The sequence below is a fragment of the Martes martes genome, assembly GCF_963455335.1.
Source record: "Martes martes genome assembly, chromosome: 5".
Taxonomy (NCBI): domain Eukaryota; kingdom Metazoa; phylum Chordata; class Mammalia; order Carnivora; family Mustelidae; genus Martes; species Martes martes.
Genome location: NC_137892.1, coordinates 140,324,744 through 140,345,280, shown reverse-complemented (window position 1 = coordinate 140,345,280; position 20,537 = coordinate 140,324,744). Strand labels below are relative to the sequence as shown.

The window sequence follows — 20,537 nt, the reverse complement described above, 5'->3', positions numbered from 1 at the left end:
CAGTTGTGAATTTTTCATTGTAAGAGTAAAATCAGTAAAATAAGTTGTATTAGAGGAAAGATTCAGAATACATTAATAAACATTCTTCTTTCCCTCCCACCCTTAAATTCTTAATTGTCTACATTTACAATGACATACTTAGTATCTAAAAAGTACATAACTAACCAATGGAAGAAATCCTTCGTGAACTAATGGATATTTCACTTTCCTTTACTTGTTTTTAAGCAGATGATTCTAAATGTCTGACTGTGGAGGTTAAAAAACAGACTATTTTAATTTTCACCACCTCTTTGTTTAGAAGGGAAAACATGAATCTAGTGCATTAGTCTAGGCTAATTAAAACTTTAAATGATGTGGATTTAACTTAACATCTGAAGTGTTTTCAATGAGGAATTCCTCATCTTAAAAATTCATTTTAGTGGGAATTTTACCAAGACAAAGAAGGTAAATAGATGGAGACCTAATACTTCTTTCAAAATACTTTACGTAAAGCAATTATCTATATATACATGATTACTTGATCCAGGCAATGTTACTTTCACTAAAAATGATCAAATATGGTTATACTCTTCTTAAGTATAAAAAACTAATCAATAAAAACCAAACATCTGAATGTGAGACATGACATGCTAATTAATGTTAGCATACAGTTCATGAACTGAGTTATATTTAGATGTTTTGTTTCCTATGGAAAAGGTTCCAAGCTGTGTTTAAAAAAATAAAAAATAAAAAGACGAAAAAAAAATTTTTTAGAAGATTTTATTTATTTGAGAGAGACAGGGAGAGTGAGTGAAGAGGCATGAGAGCGGGGAGAGGCAGAGGGAGAAGCAGACTCCCGCTGAGCAGGAAGACTGATGTAGGGCTCGCAGGACCCTGAGATCATGACCTGAACTGAAGACAGCTGCTTAACGGACTGAGCCACCCAGGTGCTCCTGAAAATTTTTTCAAGAGGGGGAGGGGCAGAGGGATCGAGACTCTGAGATCATGACCTAAGCTGAAATCAAGAATTAAACATTTAACTGACTGAACTGCCTGACAGTTGAAATTTTACTCACTTTATATTGAAGTCTGTGTCTTCGCCCTTTTAAGTGCATCTCCTTAGCATTGGGATCATTAAAACTGCACTCGCATAATTTACAATGGAATCGAATTACTTTTCCCTCATCATTTCGTACCTTGACATGGGAAAAAAGAATTCAAGAATCATTAACAAAATACTATAGTTGAAGACTTCATTCACAAACCCTCACAGATTCTGTGATGAACATATGTAAACAATTAAATTTGCATGTATTTGCTTTTGATATTAACTTTAATTTCAATACCTTTATCTATGTGTAAACATTTAGATTTAAATGCAATTGGATGATAATTCTCTAATAAATTCTCTAATAAATAGTGAACAACTGCTACTGGCTAGTTACTGCTCTTGGAGATGGAAATAAGAGAATTAAAGACATTATTTTGGCATACAAGTTTCTACAAAGCTTAAGATTTATATATGTAACTTTATGGAAAATCAAGGTCAATTTTTTTCCAAATGCACAACCAGTTAGGAAGAGAAGTATAGGGTTATTAACATGTCTGTAATGGATACTAGGTTCAAATTATTTGTGGAAGCTTTAAAGACTGGCTCTGAATCCAATTCTCTGAAGTTTTGGATTACTTAGTTGACAAATATCATTAAAGATTAAGGTGTCCTGGCCATATACATTTCTTTAGATAACCAAACCTTACTCTCTTAAGATCGGACATTTTTAAATTGTGAACTACTTATAAACTATATTAACCCACTTTTCTACCTGGCAAAGACAACATAGTATATAATTTTTCTTGATGGGAGAGAAAAAATGAAGAACTATTTAACAAAAATCTACAATATGCTAGGTACTATTCTAGGTACTGTTATTTAATCTTCACAACTTTGGAAATATCCAAGTTTTACAGATCAGGACACTGAAGCTCAGAGAACTTACATATGTTCTACAATACAGTGAAAGTAAAGAGCAGTGCTATACCACTCTATGTTGGGCTTTTTGCTAATAGCAAGTATCTATTAGGCCCCTCCAATGTTCCCTCATTCCTCAATTTACTGAGTTTACCTATAAAACAGGAAGATTTCTAATCAGCTTGACAAATCAAATAAACAAGATCTGATAACTCAGCAACTTTAATTTTATACACGAAACTACATGATTGTCCAGAAAGAAATGCTCTTTGTTATTATTTTATGGCTCACAATTTTTTTTTTTTACTCTTATATGCAAGATACTTGAAGGATACAAGAATGCCTACCAAACAAATAGAAAGTTATCTTACAACACAGTGATGGTGTTGGTAGGAATAAAGTTAAAAAAAAAATTATGATGTCACTTAGGCATGCTTAAAGATCAAAAAATTTATTTATTTGAGGGTGGAGGGGCAGAGGGAGAGGATCTAAAAGTGAACTCCCTGCTGAATGTGGAGACCACCATGGGGCTTAATCTCACGACCTGAGCCAAAACCAAAAGTCAGTCGCTCAACCGACCACCATCCAGGCGCCCCAAGGGCATAGATACCTGTGATATTCCTTTATAAGTAACCTAAATCTAATTTTACACATAAAGCATTCCTGCAACAAAATGACACTTTGGGCGGGGGGGGGGGGGGGAGTTGGTGGTGCAGAGGGAGAGAATCTTAAGCAAGCTCCATGCCCAGCACAGAGCCTAACATGGGGCTCAATCTCACAACCCTGAGATCAGGACCTGAGCTCAAACCGAATCGGACACTTAATCAACTGAGCCACCCAGGCACCAACAAAGTGACACACTACTTTCCTATACTAATCTCACAGTGATGGTATTCTCAAGTCAATACCTCCTCCACATAATCATGGCCCACTGGCTGCACATCACTCTGCAAAGCAGCAAGAGATGCAGGTGTGACTGGTTCTGAGACGGTGTCTGGCTTTACTTCTGGAATCTGTACAGAGGCGACAGGAGTGCTTTTAACACATTCGGTTCCTTTTAAGTCTTCGGTTTTATTTCCTGTTGATTGCAGCTTATTCCCACCTAGAGGAGCATAAAAGAATTATAGTAATTTTCATTTTTCTTTTGTAAATGTATAATCTGATACAAAAGAAATTTCAGATAAAGTTCTATTTTTTTCACCATTAGTCCAACTCCTGGTTGACATACATCAGAATTTTGAAGAACACATCAACCACTTGGCCTTTTTCTCCTGTTAATGAAATAGATACCTGGATTTTTCCCTTCTCCAACAACCAATGAACCTGTCCCCACCAAGACTCTCGTAACAGCAAATACCTAAAAGGGGACAGCAAGTACCTAAAAAGATAGGGTCTAAGCACAATTCATATTTGTATCCCTAGTTCCCTCCCAAGCAGGTGATAGGATATCACCCAGCCCTGATTATAAAAGAATTAGATAATGTAGCTGCTTTTGAGGTACCAACAATTTAAGGGAAGATACAAATAAATACTGTGCTAAGTGCTATAGTAAGTAAGAACACAGTGAGGTGGGAATGCTTAAAAAAAAAAAAAACAAACAAAAACCAAAAACCACCCCCACCAAAACAAAACAAAACAAACAAAAAAGCCCACGGACCTTTACCCTCTAACATGATCCAGTTAGCAAAAGCTTCACTAAGGGTGTGTCACTTGAGCTGGGCTTTTTTTTTTTTTTAAGATTTTATTTATTTATTTGACAGACAGAGATCACAAGTAGGCAGAGAAGCAGGCTCCCTGCTGAGCAGAGAGCCCGAAGCGGGGCTCGATCCCAGGACCCCGGGATCATAACCTGAGCCAAAGGCAGAGGCCTTAACCCACTGAGCCACCCAGGTTCCCCTTGAGCTGGGCTTTAAAAGAAGAGTAATTAAGTATGAATTTGGCCCAGTAGAAGGAAGAGAATGATGTCTAAATAGAATACCATACACAACAATATGAAGTCTAAAAGACTATGGTAAATTTAAGGAAGACATCATCATCAATTACTATGCAGGCAGATGTGATGACACATTCAGACTATGAAGGCCTCAGATGGATAATTAAGGAACATAGTTTTTTCCTACATGCAAGGAGAAGGCCACTGAAAAATTTTTAAGCAGGAGACTAGAACAATTTGACATGTATTTTAACAAAATGACTTTGATAAGCCTGGAGAGACTGGATGTGGTATAAATCAAAGCTCTGAGGAAGAGACTTTGAAGGCCTAAAACAAGGCAGTAGCTATGAAGAAAAACACATCTTTTTGTAGAAATACTATAATAACAGAAACAAAAGGACTAAGTAAACAACCAAAGGAGACAGTGAACAAGTAGAAATAATGTCAGTAAAATTTTCCATATGAAAAAAGCAGCAATTTGAAGAGATTATTTCATGACATTCTTGTGACCGAATGAGACACTGGATGCCCACAGAAACCCATATAGATAATAACCAGGTAATTCCTACAACATAGCTTGAAAAGGTGGGAGTTTTGAGTTTGCCCAAGAGATTTTAAAGTTACTGCATACTGGAATGAATGAGACCACTTGTGAATACTGGGTGAGAAGAGTGAGATGAGAACTAGAATCAGAATTTTAGGAGCACCACCATTTAATGAACATGAAGGCAGGAGACCCAACAGAGACACCTGAGAATGGGGTACGTAGACACAGAAAAGAGACTTTAAGCTCTAAGGGATAGCAGTCAACTGAGTCAAATGTCAGAGGAATCACCAGTGTGAGACTGAAAACTGGTCACTGGATTTGGCAATTAGATCTTTGGTGACTTCTGAAAGCAGTTTCAAAAGAGTAGAGTGCAAACAGTGGAAGAGACTGAGGACTGGATAGGAAGTATAGAAGCAGACAAAGTAAGAATTAGGCTGCAGTGTGGGAGGATTACAGTAATGAGAAAATGTCTGGGTTTTTTACTTTTTGTTCTTTAATTTCTCTTTTTTAAAGACTTTTTTTTTTTTTTTTAAAGACTATGGAAGACACAGGTAAACCAAAGGAAGAAACCATCAGAAGATGGAGGACTGATTAAAAATTCAAGAGAAAAAAGCAGGTATGTGATAAGACCCCAGAGAAGAAGGGGGTTGGGTACAAGAGCATAAAACAGAAGGGTTAGGCCTGGAATGGAGGAGAAACATCACTTTGACAGTTAGGAGGAACACAGAATCTTCAGTACTTGCCAACAAAGTTTATTTTGGGTGTAGATGTTTTCTTGGCAGCCATATTTGTAGGCACCGCTGATACTTTAGTGTTGGATGTGCTATTAAGAGATGAGTTTCCTGTAGTTGTAAGACCTTTCACTGAAGAAGTTGCAATTGATGATGTATTCACAGTACAATTGCTTGCTGCAATGCTTGAGGGAGAGGCAGTCGGTTTTGAAGCAGACACAGCTGTTGAAGAAGTAGCTTGGCTAACAACGTTTGGTTCTGTTGAAGGAATGGGTTTACCAAGTTTTGTGTGTAATTTAACCACCTACAAAATAAAAGCACATTTGTGAGGAAACTCAAAAAGCATTGATTTTTAACTTTTTCTAAAAGAGTTTATTTTTTCTTTAGAAATCAAGGAAATGGGTATTTATCATTTTAAATAAAAACCCTAAAAATACACACACACACACACACACACACACACACACACACACACACACATTCTCTGCTTTAAACAACATAAACTAAACAAAATCCAGTCCTTTTTTGAGAACTCTGTGAATACCCTTGGATGCTCTGAGCATGACAAGAGGAAAATAATCATACAACAAATTTCCAACTGGAAAAATAAATGATCTAGTTTAATTCAAAGGAAAAATCTCCAATCTTTCCCTCTTTAAGCAATGACTATTTGATGTTACCTTTATGTGTATCAGCATATAAACAAGGCCTATAATCCACTCAAAGTTTTCAAGTTTTAAAGCCACCTATATTTAAACCCTCCATTGAAAAAGTAAAAGAAAAAGGAGTAAGACATAAGGGTGTGTGGGAAAAAACACCTACTTTCTGATGCTTAGCACCACGAATGTGGGCAGCATATGCATCTGCTCCTGTACAAGACACATCACAGAGCTCACAACGTAACTGATTCTGAGTCCCACGAGTAGAGTTGTTGCTGCTGCTGGTATTCTGTGAGGCTTTCAATGCGGCTTCTTTTTTTTTATGTTTCTGTCCTTCTAAATGTTCTTTGTAAGTCTGTTTCAAACAAAAAGGATAAATGTTGCTTTGCTAATTTTCTATCTATATCATTTGAAATTATTCAATTCTCAAATCTCTAGTACTCATTTAATAATGCGGGCTAAACAACTGTAAAAGCGACTGAACAAGACCATGTGAGATTCCCTATAGATGTGATGTATCTGTAGTTCTCTGTACTTTGCTTACCGAGAATACACTTATCCAACACTTTGATTTGCAAAGGACTTTCATACATAGCCATATTAACAATATAAGGTAACCACACCCAGTTTTAAGAATTTGAATCTTCTATTGCTTATGTATAATGATGGACAGAGTGACCATTCCACTAACTATTTAATTGCAGAATTAAGAGGAGAGAGGAATGTATCTATATCATGAAAAAAAAAAGTTACTGAATGGTAACAAAACATTTTATGAACAGGTATGTTTATTTATAAAACTAACTTTTCTAACTCAGAATGTGTTTTCATATAGAACCCATACCATCCTAAACAAAAGCTTATTTAAAATACGTAACAGCCAAAATTACATATATTTGCAAGGAAAAACAGTATTATTGTGATACTAGCCAATAAAATAGTGAAACTATATTAAAAACTATCTGGGGATGCCTGAGTGGCTCAGTCACTTAAGTGTCTGCCTTCGGCTCAGGTCATGATCCCAGGGTCCTGAAACTGAGCCCAGGTTGGGCTCTCTGCTCAGAGGGGAGCCTCCTTCTCCCTCTCCCTCCTGCTCTTCCTGCTTGTGTGCTCGCTCTCTGTCAAATAGATAAATAAAATCCTTAGCAAAAAACAAAACAAAACAAAACAAAACAAAACAAAAAAACACACAAAAAACAACTGTTCTGGAATCAGCTCTAAAAGGTAGCAGATTTATTAAAATGAGGAGGTTAATAAGGACTGCTGTTTCTTTTTCCTTGAGTGGGGCCAAATAGTTCCTCTTCCGTGTTTTATTTTTAAAATTGTTCTTAAGACAGATGTATCATTAGCATAAAACTGTATATTCATCACAGAATTTCAGAGCTGGATGGAACTTTAGAGATTACCTAAAACAATGATTTTCTAATTTTTAAACAAGAGAATCCTTTCTCCAAATGAAATCTTATGCAGAAGTAGGGGAAGTTGCTCTGCTTTTGAAACAAAGAAGGAGACCTAAGACCCAGTCATCTGATTCTCCTCTCATTATCTGCAGTGGCCTGAAGTGGCTCCATGAAGTAGTCTGAGCCTCAATTATTTAGGGCAAGTCCTTAATAAGTGACGAAACAAAAGCCCAAAGAAATGAAGGTCTCCAACTTGTCCAAAGCCACACAGTGGCAGAGCCAGGTCTGGGAACCTTAAACCTGAATCTTACTCTCCCTCCTCATGTCCAGACCTAGGTTCTAACTTATAATGCTTTTCTCATTAGCCCCTTAAGGCACTGCCTCTGACTTGCAGAAGTGTCCCTGGCTTATTCTTTCGTAAAGAGCTAGGCACTCCAAACTGATGTTCAGCTTTATAGTTATCATTCTAAATGCTACTTTTTACCTATGATCCTAGACCCATGTTCTATCATTATATATGGGTACCAGATCCTCAACACGTCCTTAGGCCTTCATCTGCCACTCACGGCATCATCCCCTCTCAACAGTCATTGCAGAATAGGATATACTCCTTCCATGTTTAATCCTGGGTCCCTGCCAACATTCCCTACCTCCTCCCTCTCCCCCCACCATGTAATCACAATGAAACGATTTCCTATCACACTCAAAATAGGGAGAAACAAGGTTTTATATAACTAGTCACATATATTAAATATTCCATAACTATTGCCTAATTTGTGTAACTCAGGGAATGCTGGTAATTGAAAATAATCTAAAAATTCAGTACTAAGAAGTAGATACAACTAATCTAGTAAATTAAGAAGAATGTACATACGTGGGGCAGAGACAGTATAACTGAAAGAACCTACTACAGAGGCAAAGACTGTTCCTTTACAATAATATGCCTTTTATCTTCCAAACTGCTTGTCAATTCTTATATAAAAAGACACTCTTTAAGAAATTAACAAATAACATCAGGATAAGGGTTCAACAAATTAGACTTTATAAACACTCACGCCGAAATCACATTTTAAGGTATAACAATCAGGAAAAAAAAAACAAAACCTGGGGAAAAAAGGGAATAAATATTTTACATGCTTCATTAGTTGATATTTTTGAAGAAGACACTTCCCCACATCTTTCTTATTCCCAAAGTTTCTATTCCTTCACAAAGGAAATTACACAGAAATAAGTAACATTCTATAAAGCATATACAAAAGTTTAGCCTTATTAGAAATGTTATCCTGCAAATAAAAAAAAAAAAAGTCATCCTGCAAACTACAGATTGTTAAAAGAACTTATTTTAAGGACTTTCAAAACTACAGAAAGACAATTTTCTTCTGCTATTTACATGCTCCCAAAAAATAACACACTTGACAAAGTCCTCTCATCTTTAATTCAAGTATATAAAACTGAATTATCTCTATGGTCATCCTTTCTCAGCTACAACATTCTATTCATATACTCATGGACCTCGAACAAGAGCTAAGGAGATCAAAAGCCAACTGTGTTAAGTTGAAGAATTTTGTATAAAGGCTTTATAGAGCAAGCTGTGACCATTAAAAGAAATAAGTCAATCTTATCCCCAACCCTAATTAATTTAAAATTAAAACTTTTAAGTTAAAGTTTTATTTAAGGGGCAAAGTATCTTTCATGAAAAAAGTAAAATAATTTGCCCGTTTTCATTAACATAATCATTTCTAAAGTTTTTTTTAAATAGAATTCTTATGTCTCAATACAAATACTTCTTAAAAAAAGACTGTTTAGTGAAATATGTGTATGTGTTAGCTAAAAGCTAACAGGAAAGAAAATGTAAAGCTTTTCTGTGAGTGTTAGAATATCAACCATACTTGACTACCAAAAATAACTTGAAGGCTCGTGGTAAAACATACAACATAAGTACCTGTGGTCCAGCACAGCTGATCTTACAAACATCACAATAGTGAATCTGGGGCGGTTTGGGAGGCTGTTTTGGTTTCAGTTGTTTATTTTGGAATGGTGCTTTTTTAGTAAAGGTGGTCCCTGTCCAGGCAGCTGTTGCAGCAGCAGCTGCTGCCGCCGCTGCCGCCTGCTTCTGTTGCTGTTGCTGCTGTTGGTAGTAGGAGGATGCAGCTGAATACACTGCTGCTTCATAACCTGAATAAGACGTACCTTACAAATAAAATCAAACAAAGATTATGTTACATAATTACAATAGGCCAAGTTAAATGCGTTGAATTTAAATTCAATAAATTCTGTTAGTAAAGGCAGGTTTACATGTGCATATTTACAAATGAGTAACTCACAAAACCTGGAAAAATCTTATTTACCCTCTTTTTATATAAGTCAATCAACAAATTTTTAACTCAACACATGTCAGGTGTTATAAAGATATACGAGTGTAAGATTTGGTCCTTGACTTCGAGGAACTTCCCAGTTGGTGGGATACGACAGTGATAAAATGTACATGGTTACAGAATCTGTTAGTATTTCCCCAAAAAGAATTCCTCTGCGTACAATTTGGGAAGGGCTGAATTTGAGGGAGAGTCTGAACTAGGATATTAGACAGGAAAAAAAGAAATTCATTAAAGTATATGCTTGATGCCTGAGAGGACAGAAGATTTAAAAGAAAAGAAAAAGACTTTGAATCCCGGTGACTGAGTGATGGGTTGTGCAACTGATAAAAGCAAGGAGTTGACAGAAGCTACTTTGGAGAAGCAAGGTGAAGAAACCTTAGCAGAATTCTGTGATGTGGAGCTGGAGTTCAGATGAATATGTAAGATAACAGACAAAAAATTTTGGAATTAGGAACCAAATACATTGGTTCTCATTTTCCAAAAGAAAAAGAGCACTGTATTTTCTGGCTGAATTGAATGGATTCTATCCATTTCCATTGTTAAAAGTCTCTAATGAATAAGCATAACAAGCTAGTTACTGATAAGACATAACTTATACATGTTGCTTATGTTCAGTGATTTATAGACTTAAAAATCTATATAAGTTTTAAATTTGACAAAGTTACTGATTTTACTTATAAGCCTATCTCAAAACTAGAAAACTTATCCCTTTTCTAAACTGAGATCTCTGGAAATTTGGTAGACTCCCTATTTATCACACTGCAAGACTCTTTTTTTTTTTTTTCCTGAAGTGGAATTGAGTGGAGCAAAGACATGTAAGGCTCAAGAAAAATATTCCTAGTTGCCAAGATGGCACAGAAGAACTACTTAAGGAAAACTAAACTTTTTGGTCTCTCAAATGCAGACTGCTATGTTGAAAAGACAAGACTTATGACCCACTAGCTCTGAGGCATCTACATACACAGGAATGAAAACATGAATTGGAAAGGTGAGGATTTAAGATGCGTGGTAAGTGAGAATCACAAGCACCTGAAACTGGAAATATCTAGAAAACAGTGCAATCAAGTAATTTGCATGAAAAGCCTTCCTAGACTTTAATGTCAGGCTATTAAATTATATAAATGCTTATAAAGATAGAAAGTATCATGAGAAAAAATATCTAAAAGTAAAAACATGAAGAAGCAGGTAGGCATATTAATAATAAGCATATGATCAGATAAGAAACAATCAGATAACAAGTGATATAACTGATCAAAGGAGAAACTACAGATCAATAAACTCTTCTGGCCAGTCTTACCAATGTCCTATGGTACTTAAAAATGTGACAGAAGACCAAATGTCTTCAAAGTGATAGGCAGAAATATGCAGTTTAAATTTCACTTCTAAAGCACCATAAATTGTCTAGTTAAAACCAACAAAGCTATTTTTAAATTTTAACTGGCTAGGACCATGATTTTCATATGAAAATTTTTAAAGATATTTTCCAAATGACTAGCTGTTGTGTACAGAAACTGTAAAAATACCACTTAAATGTAACCTCATGAATTAATGTATCAAGAAGATAAAAAGTAGCATAAGGGCAATAGCATCCTACAATGCAGGATGACCAGGACTTTCAGCTTTTTTTTAATTGAAAATCCACAGTATGCGGGGCAGTGTTCCAGACACAGTGAAGTCTCAAAACAGATCTATAAGACAAGTATTATTATCCTTACTTGACAGATGAGAAAACAGGCTAAGAGACTGTGAGGTGCTTTTTTCAAAAAAAGATTTTATTTATTTATTTGATAGAGAGAGTGATCACAAGTAGGCAGAGAGGCAGGAAGAGAGAGGGGGGACGCAACTCCCCACTGTGCAGAGAGCCCGATGCGGGGCTCAATCCCAGGACCCTGAGATCATGACCTGAGCCGAAGGCAGCGGCTTAACCCACTGAGCCACCCAGGCACCCCTGTGAGGTGTTTTAAACACTGAGTTATTTAAACCATAAAAATCACCAGGCTAAGCTTAATAGTTACAAACTAATCTTCATTTGCATATCTGTAGTCTAAAACTAATAAAAGGTAAGTTTAACTATATAGCTTACTACATAATCTCCTATGACTACTGGCAAACAAATGTACATTTCTTGTAAAAGCACTACTGGAAAGTAAATATAAGGTTGCATCTCTAAATAAAAGCTCAATTTCTGAGGGCTAAAACATTTTCACTTAAAAAGTACTTTTATTAGGAGCGCCTGGGTGACTCAGTCAGTTAGCATCCGACTCTTGATTTAGACTCAGGTCATGATCTCAGGGTTGTGACATTGAGCCCCATGTTGGGCTACGTGCTGGGCATGGAGCCTGCTTCGGATTCTCTCTCCCTCTCCCTGACCTCTAGGGGAAAAAAAGTACTTTTATTAAAAATCCTTATCAATTAGGGGTGCCTGGGTAGCTCAACTGGTTAAACAATTGTCTTCGGTCAGGTCATGATCCTAGAGTCCCAGGATCGAGTCCGACATTGGGCTCTCTGCTCGACAGGGAGTCTGCTTCTCCCACTGATGTCCCTCCTCTCATGCTCTCTCTCTCTCAAAAAAATAAATATATAAAATCTTAAAAAAAAATCCTTATCAATTAGTAAGTTACAAATTAAGTTGAAATATTATTTTTAAATACAATGTACAGTATCAGAAACAAAAACATACCATTTCAGTAGTAAACTCAGCATGTTACAAGCCACCATTTAGCAGGTTCTGAGATTCTAGAACTAAACTTTAATGAGATTAAAAAAACAGCTGACCTAAATTGTAGCTGATACAAAATTGCACATACAGAACTAAGAAGTCCTAACAATGATTTTTTTTGGATGGCAATTTCATACCGTGTATCACTTTTTTAAAAAAAAAGTGCATACTCTTTGACATACCGGCAATTTCCAGGAATTTAAACAACTGGCAAATTTACAAATCTTTTCATACAAGGATTATTTTACCCACTGTTGTTTCTAGTTTTTCCCTAATATGAAACTTAATATCCCAAGAAAGAAACTTTAAAATCTATATAGTACAACCAAACAATAAAATATTATGCAGCCATTAAAAACTATGTATTTCTATGTGTAGATTCTGACTTCTAAGTACCATATTAGAAACCACAGCTCCTTTGTGAAATGGCTGACTGTGAGTCTTGGGCATGAAATGCTTGAAGTGTATCAGTAATATCCTACTGTGGAAGAAAAAAAGGAAAAAGTGCTCAAAAATTAATGATGCCAAGTCCAAAAGGCTCAGGAGCCAGTTTGAAAAGGATCTCATTGGCCAAAATTGAGAAAGCATGTGCCTCAAAAAGAAAAATGAAAGTAATGGATTATACTACACTGAACAAAAAATAGTGAGTCCATAGTAATGCTAAAAAGAGGGGACGCTTCCTTAGAGAAGAATGCTGAGAATCAATGTAAAAAGATTTTATATCCATCATTATAGAACTTGATTCATTTCAGAGACTTTCAAAGGATCCAACACCATAGTCAAAAGTAGTTTGGGTAACAGGCCCATAGACTATTTGGATAAGTACAAAGGGGAAAAGGTATCGTTAAAATGGAGAGATCTGGTAGTCACCACTTTAATAAGTGATTATACCTGCCATCAATAAGGAATTTATAGCATTACTTATGTGCTCCTGATGTGATGAAATGCTAAAGCTCACTTAGGTAGCTTTATTGACCAAAAAAACTGATAAAATCTAAGCATAAAGAAAGCAGATAAATCTGGATTGTGGATTTTATAGGACAACTGGCCTGAACTCTTAAAAAATGTCAAGGTCAGGAGAGACAAGATAAAAACTGGAGATTATTCTACATTAAAGAAAACTGAAACTAACAAGATATGACAACCAAGTATAATCCACAATCCTTGCTTAGAACCTGAATTTAAAACAAAACAAAAACACACCAAACATAGAAAGCTCAGCCATAAAAAACACTTGTGGACAACTAAAAAAATTAGATAAATTCATGTTCAATTCCTTTTAATGATATTTGCATGTGGTTATGTAACAGAATACTCTTACTCTTAGGAAATACAGGCTGAAGAATTCTAGGCAAAGCACCAGGTCATCTGCAACTTATAATGCTGACCCATTTGAAATGTTTCAAGAGATAAAGCAAATATGACAAAATATTAATAGGTAAATCTAAGTAAATGGTATACAGACTTTAAACTATTTTTTTGAATTTTCTGCAGAATTAAAGTTCTCTAAAACAGGAAGTTGGGGAAAAACATATATCAGAAGAATGATGTATCCTATACTTAGTGACATGCACAAACATTCACAATCAGAAAAAAGCAATTAACAAAATAGTATGTGTTGGCCAAATTCACTTTTATTTAAAAAAAAAAGTATATACTGCATATGTATATTTCCATGAGGAAAACGAGAAAGACATGCACCAAAATGTTAATGACAATTGGCATCTAGGGGTACATGTCCTGTGATTTAATGTTTTCTTTTTTATCTATAGTTTCTAGTTTTAAATGATTTATTACTCACATACTATAGCAGTAAATAAAAATAATTAACTTCATCCTGTTTAAGATATATTCAAGCAACTGAGACAAAGGAAGAGAGACAGAAAAGACAGGACAACATGTAAGACAAGCAGTAACAGGAAAGGATACTATTGTACTCCTTATTTTGTTGAATGTGGACATTTAAAAAAAAAAGGTGTCCAGTCAGAGCTCACTGAAATTATTCCACTTAGAGTTACAACTGATTAACCAGATATAAATAAAAATTAGTCAGAGATAAAGAGGGCCAGAAAGTTGTATCTGGTCAATCCTGAATGACAGATCTAGGAATAATAACCTCTCCTCACTCCCAATTCATTTCTGCATGGTTTAACTTATAAATCTGTCCCCACTGCTCCTTTTGGCACCCTTTTGGCCCTCAAGATAGAGATAGACACCATAAGAGACCCTGCAAGGCTTTTCACACTGACATTTCCAGCCTTATCTCTTCATATTTACCCCATATAACCTGGATTCCAGCCACAAAAAACTTGTTCCTAAATACTCCAGGTCAGCCTAATTCATCTCCATATTCCTAGCACCCAGCACAAGAATTTAGCATAGGATAAGAAATAAAAATCTCTGAAAAACAGGGCGCCTGGGTGGCTCAGTCCATTAAGCGTGTGAGGTAATTTTGGCTTAGGCTGCTGTCTCTGGGTCATGGGATCAAGTCCCATGTTGGGCTCTGTGCTGGGTGTGGTCTCTTTCCCTCTCCCTCTCCTCCCCTGCTTAAACACACGCCTGCACACTCTCTCAAAGCAAACAAACTCTGAAAAACAACAACAAATTTTAATTCAGTAGTAGGCTTTTAACAACCAAACTGGACGAAATATCAAGAACTAAAACTGCCCATACTGCCTTAAATCCTCCATAGAACAAGACAAGGTACAGAAAGATAAATAAAATGCTTAACAAAATAAACCATACAGAAGTACAAGGTTACATGTCTACAAAAAAAAAGCAACATGTGATTTTAATCACTGAAATAATGCAAAATACCTTAGCTAGAAATTAGCAAAAACAGTGGACATACGAAGATTTTAGTGATATTTCTCTTAATATAATGATTATTTAAGGAAACAGTACTTTCCTTAATAAAATAAACATATAATTATTTAAGAAAATAGAGCTACTCTGTCCTTCCAAGAGACGTATGTTATATAACAATCTTATGGATATTTACAAAGGCTACCCAATATTTTCAAGATTTATTCCTGATAATAAATAGTTTCCTGGTGGCTGAAATAAACAATAAAATTTGTCAGTGTCAGTCCCTGAATGTTAACCTTAAATTTTCAAATTCATTTGGAAAAGTCAGAAAAAAAAATGACCCTGTAAAATACTAGGTGTTATTTTTTCTCACTGCAATGCTAGGCCAGGACTCATGGCTGGCTTTCAAATGCCCAAAGAGAATTTTACGTTGTTAATTATCTCCTGGTTTAAAAAAACAAAAAGCCCCCAAACAGAACTTATTATGGTCCATTTGTGACATTATACGTATATATCGACACCTATCACTTAATTCAATTCTTGCTACTGGGACTAAGATTATTCCACAGAACATCAAGATAGTTTCTAAATTTTGTTTACTCATTTAAACACAGTTCATCCATCTTACCAGAATAAGTAACTGCCGTGGTACTGTAAGTAGCACTCTGGGTATAGGATGGCACCACAGTAGCAGCAGCTGCTACTGGCTGTACGGTGGAAGATACAGGATAAATGGAGAAAGTAGTGGTAGCTGGACTTGGTGTGGCTGGTTTTATGGCTGTCACTTGTCGAGTTTGCTGGGCTTGTGTATACTGCGTTGCACCTTGGCTATAACCCGCTTTGGGGGCTAAAATGGCAAAGAGATTTCAGAAAATGAGAAAGGTGAACCTCAACAGTTATTGTACCAATATTCTTGAAAATTAGAAAAAGTATAAACACCAACTATAAATCTGATGCTAGCAATTTCTTCCTGGCAAAGATTTGAAATTTTTATTACCAACTGAGTAAAATATAAACTTTACATAAATTCATTTATCACCCCTTCCCAGGTGCTTTCCATGTATTTCCAAAATGGCATTTTTGTCCAAATTTACAACTAACTGAAATAGCAGTACTACTTAAAACAGGTACTAATAAAGTTTTTAGGTAAAGGGGTGTGTGTGTGTGTGTGTGTGTGTGTGTGTGTGTATTGAGTCAGTTAGTTTAACTTGAGGGTTATGCATAATATTGTGAACAGAATAAAGAGCCTCAAATATGATTTCAATTCACAGTAAAAATTTCAAAATTTAATTATATTGGATGTGTTCATATACCATTCATTGCCTTTTATTAATTCATCTATAGTGAATGTCAGTCTAATTCCAAGTCACAAAGTGCCAGTGACTTAATTCTTCAAGTATCAACAGCTTGAGTGCAGCTGTTTTTAAATGGCTATGATTGCGGCACCTGGGTGGCTCAGTGGGTTAAAGCCTCTGTCTTTGGTTCAGGTCATGATCCCAGGGTCCTCTCTGCTCAGCAGGGAGCCTGCTTCCCCCTCTCTCTCTGCCCGCCTCTCTGCCTACTTGTGATCTCTCTGTCAAATAAATTAGTTAAAAAAAAAAAAAAAAAACTTAAAAAAAAAAAAAGGCTACCATTCACATTTCCCTACCTTTGACCATATTCAAAATAAATGTATGCTTTAAGAAGCTTATGAACAGTTATTATCAAGCCCTAAATTAATAATTAATCTTATTAATGATCATTAAAGCATACAAATCACTTTATGCTTAGTTAAGGCACCTTAAATAAATAGCACTTAACAGTTTATAAAACTGTTATCTACAAGTATAAAACCTGATCCACACAACACACAGATGAGGACATTTTACAAAAGGAAACTAATGTCTAAGAGCTAAATGACTTACAAGGCACACAGTCAACATCAGAGCTAAGATTAAATCAAGACTCTTCTGAGTCTTTAACACAATCTAACTTTGATAATTAACCAGAAGTTCACTACAGATCAGTGTACCCACAAATTATTAGAGAAGAAACTATAGAAAAGTTGATCATTATAATTCAAAATATTTTTAAATCACTTTTATGGGATTTACAGAAATCTTAGAAGTAGAAGTACCCCAGAGTCAACTACCTCATTTACAAATAAGAGAACAGAGATGAAAAGAGTAAAAATCACTCACCCGCATTAGTGGTAAAGCCAGTACTAGAAGCCAGTCTGACTCTTTCCTAATCGAAGGCTCTACCCACACTCCCATGGTCCTTCAAAAATTAACTAAAATAAAGGAACTGTCTACTTTTCTGAACTCAGCTTTGTTTTAGAAGTTCTCAGCAGAATCTCTATCAAAAAATCCATCTTTTAAAGACTACAAGGGGTGTCTGCGTGGCTCAGTTAGTTAAGCAGCCAATTCTTGACTGAGATTCTTTCCCTTTGCCCCTCCCCACTGCTCACATGAGCTCTGCAAAATAAATAAATCCTGGGGTGCCTGAGTGGCTCAGTAGGTTAAACATCTGCCTTCAACTCAGGTCATGTTCCTAGAGTCCTCAGACTGAGCTCCACATTGGGCCCCCTGCTCAGCTGAGAGTCTGAGTCTCCCTCTCCCTGCCACTCCCCCTGCTTGTGCACACACACATGTTCTCTCTCTTGTTGTCAAATAAATAAAATCTTTTAAAAAAGAAAAAAGAAATAAAGACTACAAATACGTAGGCTTCCTTGAAAACACAGTATTTCCTGTATTTGAACTATTACATTTACTGTAATATCAGAGGCTGGGAACAGAACCAACTGTCATTACTGATCAGAGAAAGATGAATTAAAAATAAGGGCCCAAAAGGGTTTCCACTGGTTACACAAAGGCAATCAGCAGTATGTTCTGGGCATTTCTGGCGAAGCTAAGGATGTGGCCAGAAGTTATCACCACAACTCCTATTGTACAGCTTATTTCATAGCAGAAAGAGAACTGTAAAGCTGAAGACCAGAAACAAAAATACATTTTTGGGAGAGAAGAGCATGATTATGATTTGCCCCTATGGCCCTCTCCCTCTTTGGTACTCAAAGCACATAGCAGCAGAAGAGAAGGACATCGCTAGAATTTGCTTCTTGAGGTGATATAACAAAATAGCTGAGGTGGACTCAAAAGGGTATTTTCATGAAGCACACTGAATAATGTATTTCAGTAGTTTTTGATGAAACTGTGTATGCTAATAAAACCCACCTGTCTGATAGTAGGTTTCGGCAACAGAAGGCTGAGGCTGGGCAGCAGCGGCCACAGCAGCAGCAGTTGCCGCTGGTTGTTGGTAGTACTGCTTACTGTCATATGCTACAGCAGGAGCGGTGGATCTTACATAGGAGTACGAGTCCTAAAGAAAGGGAATGAAAGAAGATCTTGCCATAAGTGAAGTGGTAGGAAAAAATCCCTAACTCTATAAAGTGTAATAAAGGAAAACAAAAAACTAACTATAGACCTATGTTTAAGAGTCAAATTCAAAACAAAGGGCATCTATTTTTGGACTTTGAAAATAAGGTCAAAACCATTTCAAGCAGCATGTTTATTTAACTTCCACATCAGGAAAAAAAAATCACTGAAACATTTTAAAATAATGCTTATCTTTAAAATCCTATTAAGAAAGGGGGCATCTGCGAGGCTCTGTTGGTTAAGCGGTAGTCTTGATTTAGGCTCGGGTCATGATCTGAGGGTCCTGGGATCAAGTCTGGTGTTGCATTCTTGATACAGTCTGCTTGAGGATTCACTCTCCCTCACCCTTCCCCCTGCTTGCTCCCTCACTGTGTCTCTCACACTTAAAAAAAAAATCTTAAAAAAAAAATTCTATTAAGAAATTCATAGCAGTTTTGCTTTAAAATTGGATCTCACAGTAAAGACCACCTGTGTGTTCTAAGCTTTGTGACTATTCCAGCTTTCTTTTCATTCTTTTTTATTTACTATTATTATTAACAACTTATTTTTTTTTAAAAAGGCTCATGCCCAGCATAGAGCCCAATGCAGGGCCTGAACTCATGACCCTGAGATCAAGACCTGAGCTGAGATTAAGACCTGGACGCTTAACCGACTGAGCCACCTAGATGTCCCTATTTACCACTATCATTAACATAATGGATAGAAACTTCTGGATCAGGAAAAGGAAAGGGGAACACAGGTTCCAGGCAGAAGAAACACTATATATAAATCTCCAAGGCAGTGAGGATCAAGGTGAGCTGGTTGAACTGACACTAAACAAAGTGAGGAGGGATGGGAAGGTATGTAGGTGGAGGCTGAAGAAGTAGGCAGGGCCCAGAGAATGATGGGCTTCATTCACCTTATTAAAAACAATGGAATTTATTACATTTCATCTCTGGACATAATGAAAACAATCACACATGGCAAAAGGAATTCTGAGTTTAGTAACCTGCAAATTTTTTAAATTAAAGTTTATTTACTTATTTTTAGAGAGAGAGCACAGGGAGGAGCAGCAAGGGAGAGGGAGAGAGAATCTCAAGCAGACTGCCCACTAAGAGCAGAGAGCCCACTGTGGGGCTTATCCCATGACCCCAGATCACGACCCGAGCTGAAATCAAGAGTTAGACACAGCCAGCTGAGCCACTCAGGTGCCCCACAGCTTGCCAATTAATAAAAAATACTAATATTATAATTTATGTCAATTCATTACTTAACAAAATAAACTTATATACGTTAGAAAGAAAATAGAAAAACTAGGCAAAGTTCAGAAGATCCTAAAGCAAACAAAAAGAAAACAGGTTATTAAAGGATTAGAACCAGGAGAGCCTATATGGCTCAGCTGGTTAAGTGTGTGACTCTTGATTTTGGTTCAGATCATGATCTCAGGGTTAGGAGACTGAGCCCGGCATCGGGGTCTGCACTCAGTAGGGAGTCTGCTTGAGATTCTCTCCCTCCCTCACCCCTACCTCCTGCATGTTCTCTCTCAAATAAATAAATAAATCTTAAAAGAAAAATAAAGGATTAGAATCAAATTTAAATAAGTAGTAATTTAGTAACATAATAAACATAGTACTATAAAAGGGAATTAGATCTTCATGTCCCAAATAAGACAGAACCAAAAGCAACTACAGGATATAAGAGCAGCATCAATTTCTGTTACATATGAAGAAAGACGACTTTGAGAGGAAGAATGTGTAGGGAACAGAACTTCTGCCCTTGTAAAGTACCAAAAAGACACTATGTAATTGTTTGGCCCATATGGTTTAGGCTCATGGTTCTCAAAACAGGAGACAGAGGAATACCGCCATAGTACAAACAAGGAGCATTTTCCCTATGTCTTCATTTTTCTGGAAACCCTGATTAAATATTTAACCAGTAATTAAAGCAAATTACTTCTAATTAAAGCAGACATAGATATAAAATGGACCGGAATGGACTCTGGGGAATTATTAATAAAAACTCACT

The 20,537-nt window shown here is 36.3% G+C and overlaps 1 protein-coding gene across 4 annotated transcripts in view; it reads right to left on the bottom strand.

Annotated features, from left to right (window-relative positions):
• Positions 1-20,537, bottom strand: part of ZFR (zinc finger RNA binding protein) — an 84,923-nt gene that overhangs the window by 40,944 nt on the left and 23,442 nt on the right. For all 4 annotated transcript variants that reach the window (XR_013966912.1, XR_013966913.1, XM_080805054.1 and 1 more), the window contains 7 exons: positions 18,333-18,477; positions 15,749-15,967; positions 9,161-9,408; positions 5,982-6,173; positions 5,172-5,463; positions 2,857-3,050; positions 1,056-1,175 (listed from right to left, as the gene is read on the bottom strand). Coding sequence is in view for 2 of the 4 variants with exons in the window: in XM_080805054.1 (XP_080661180.1) it covers positions 1,056-1,175; positions 2,857-3,050; positions 5,172-5,463; positions 5,982-6,173; positions 9,161-9,408; positions 15,749-15,967; positions 18,333-18,477 (1,410 nt within the window). In the remaining 2 variants the exon portion in view is untranslated. The remainder of the gene's footprint in view (positions 1-1,055; positions 1,176-2,856; positions 3,051-5,171; positions 5,464-5,981; positions 6,174-9,160; positions 9,409-15,748; positions 15,968-18,332; positions 18,478-20,537) is intronic.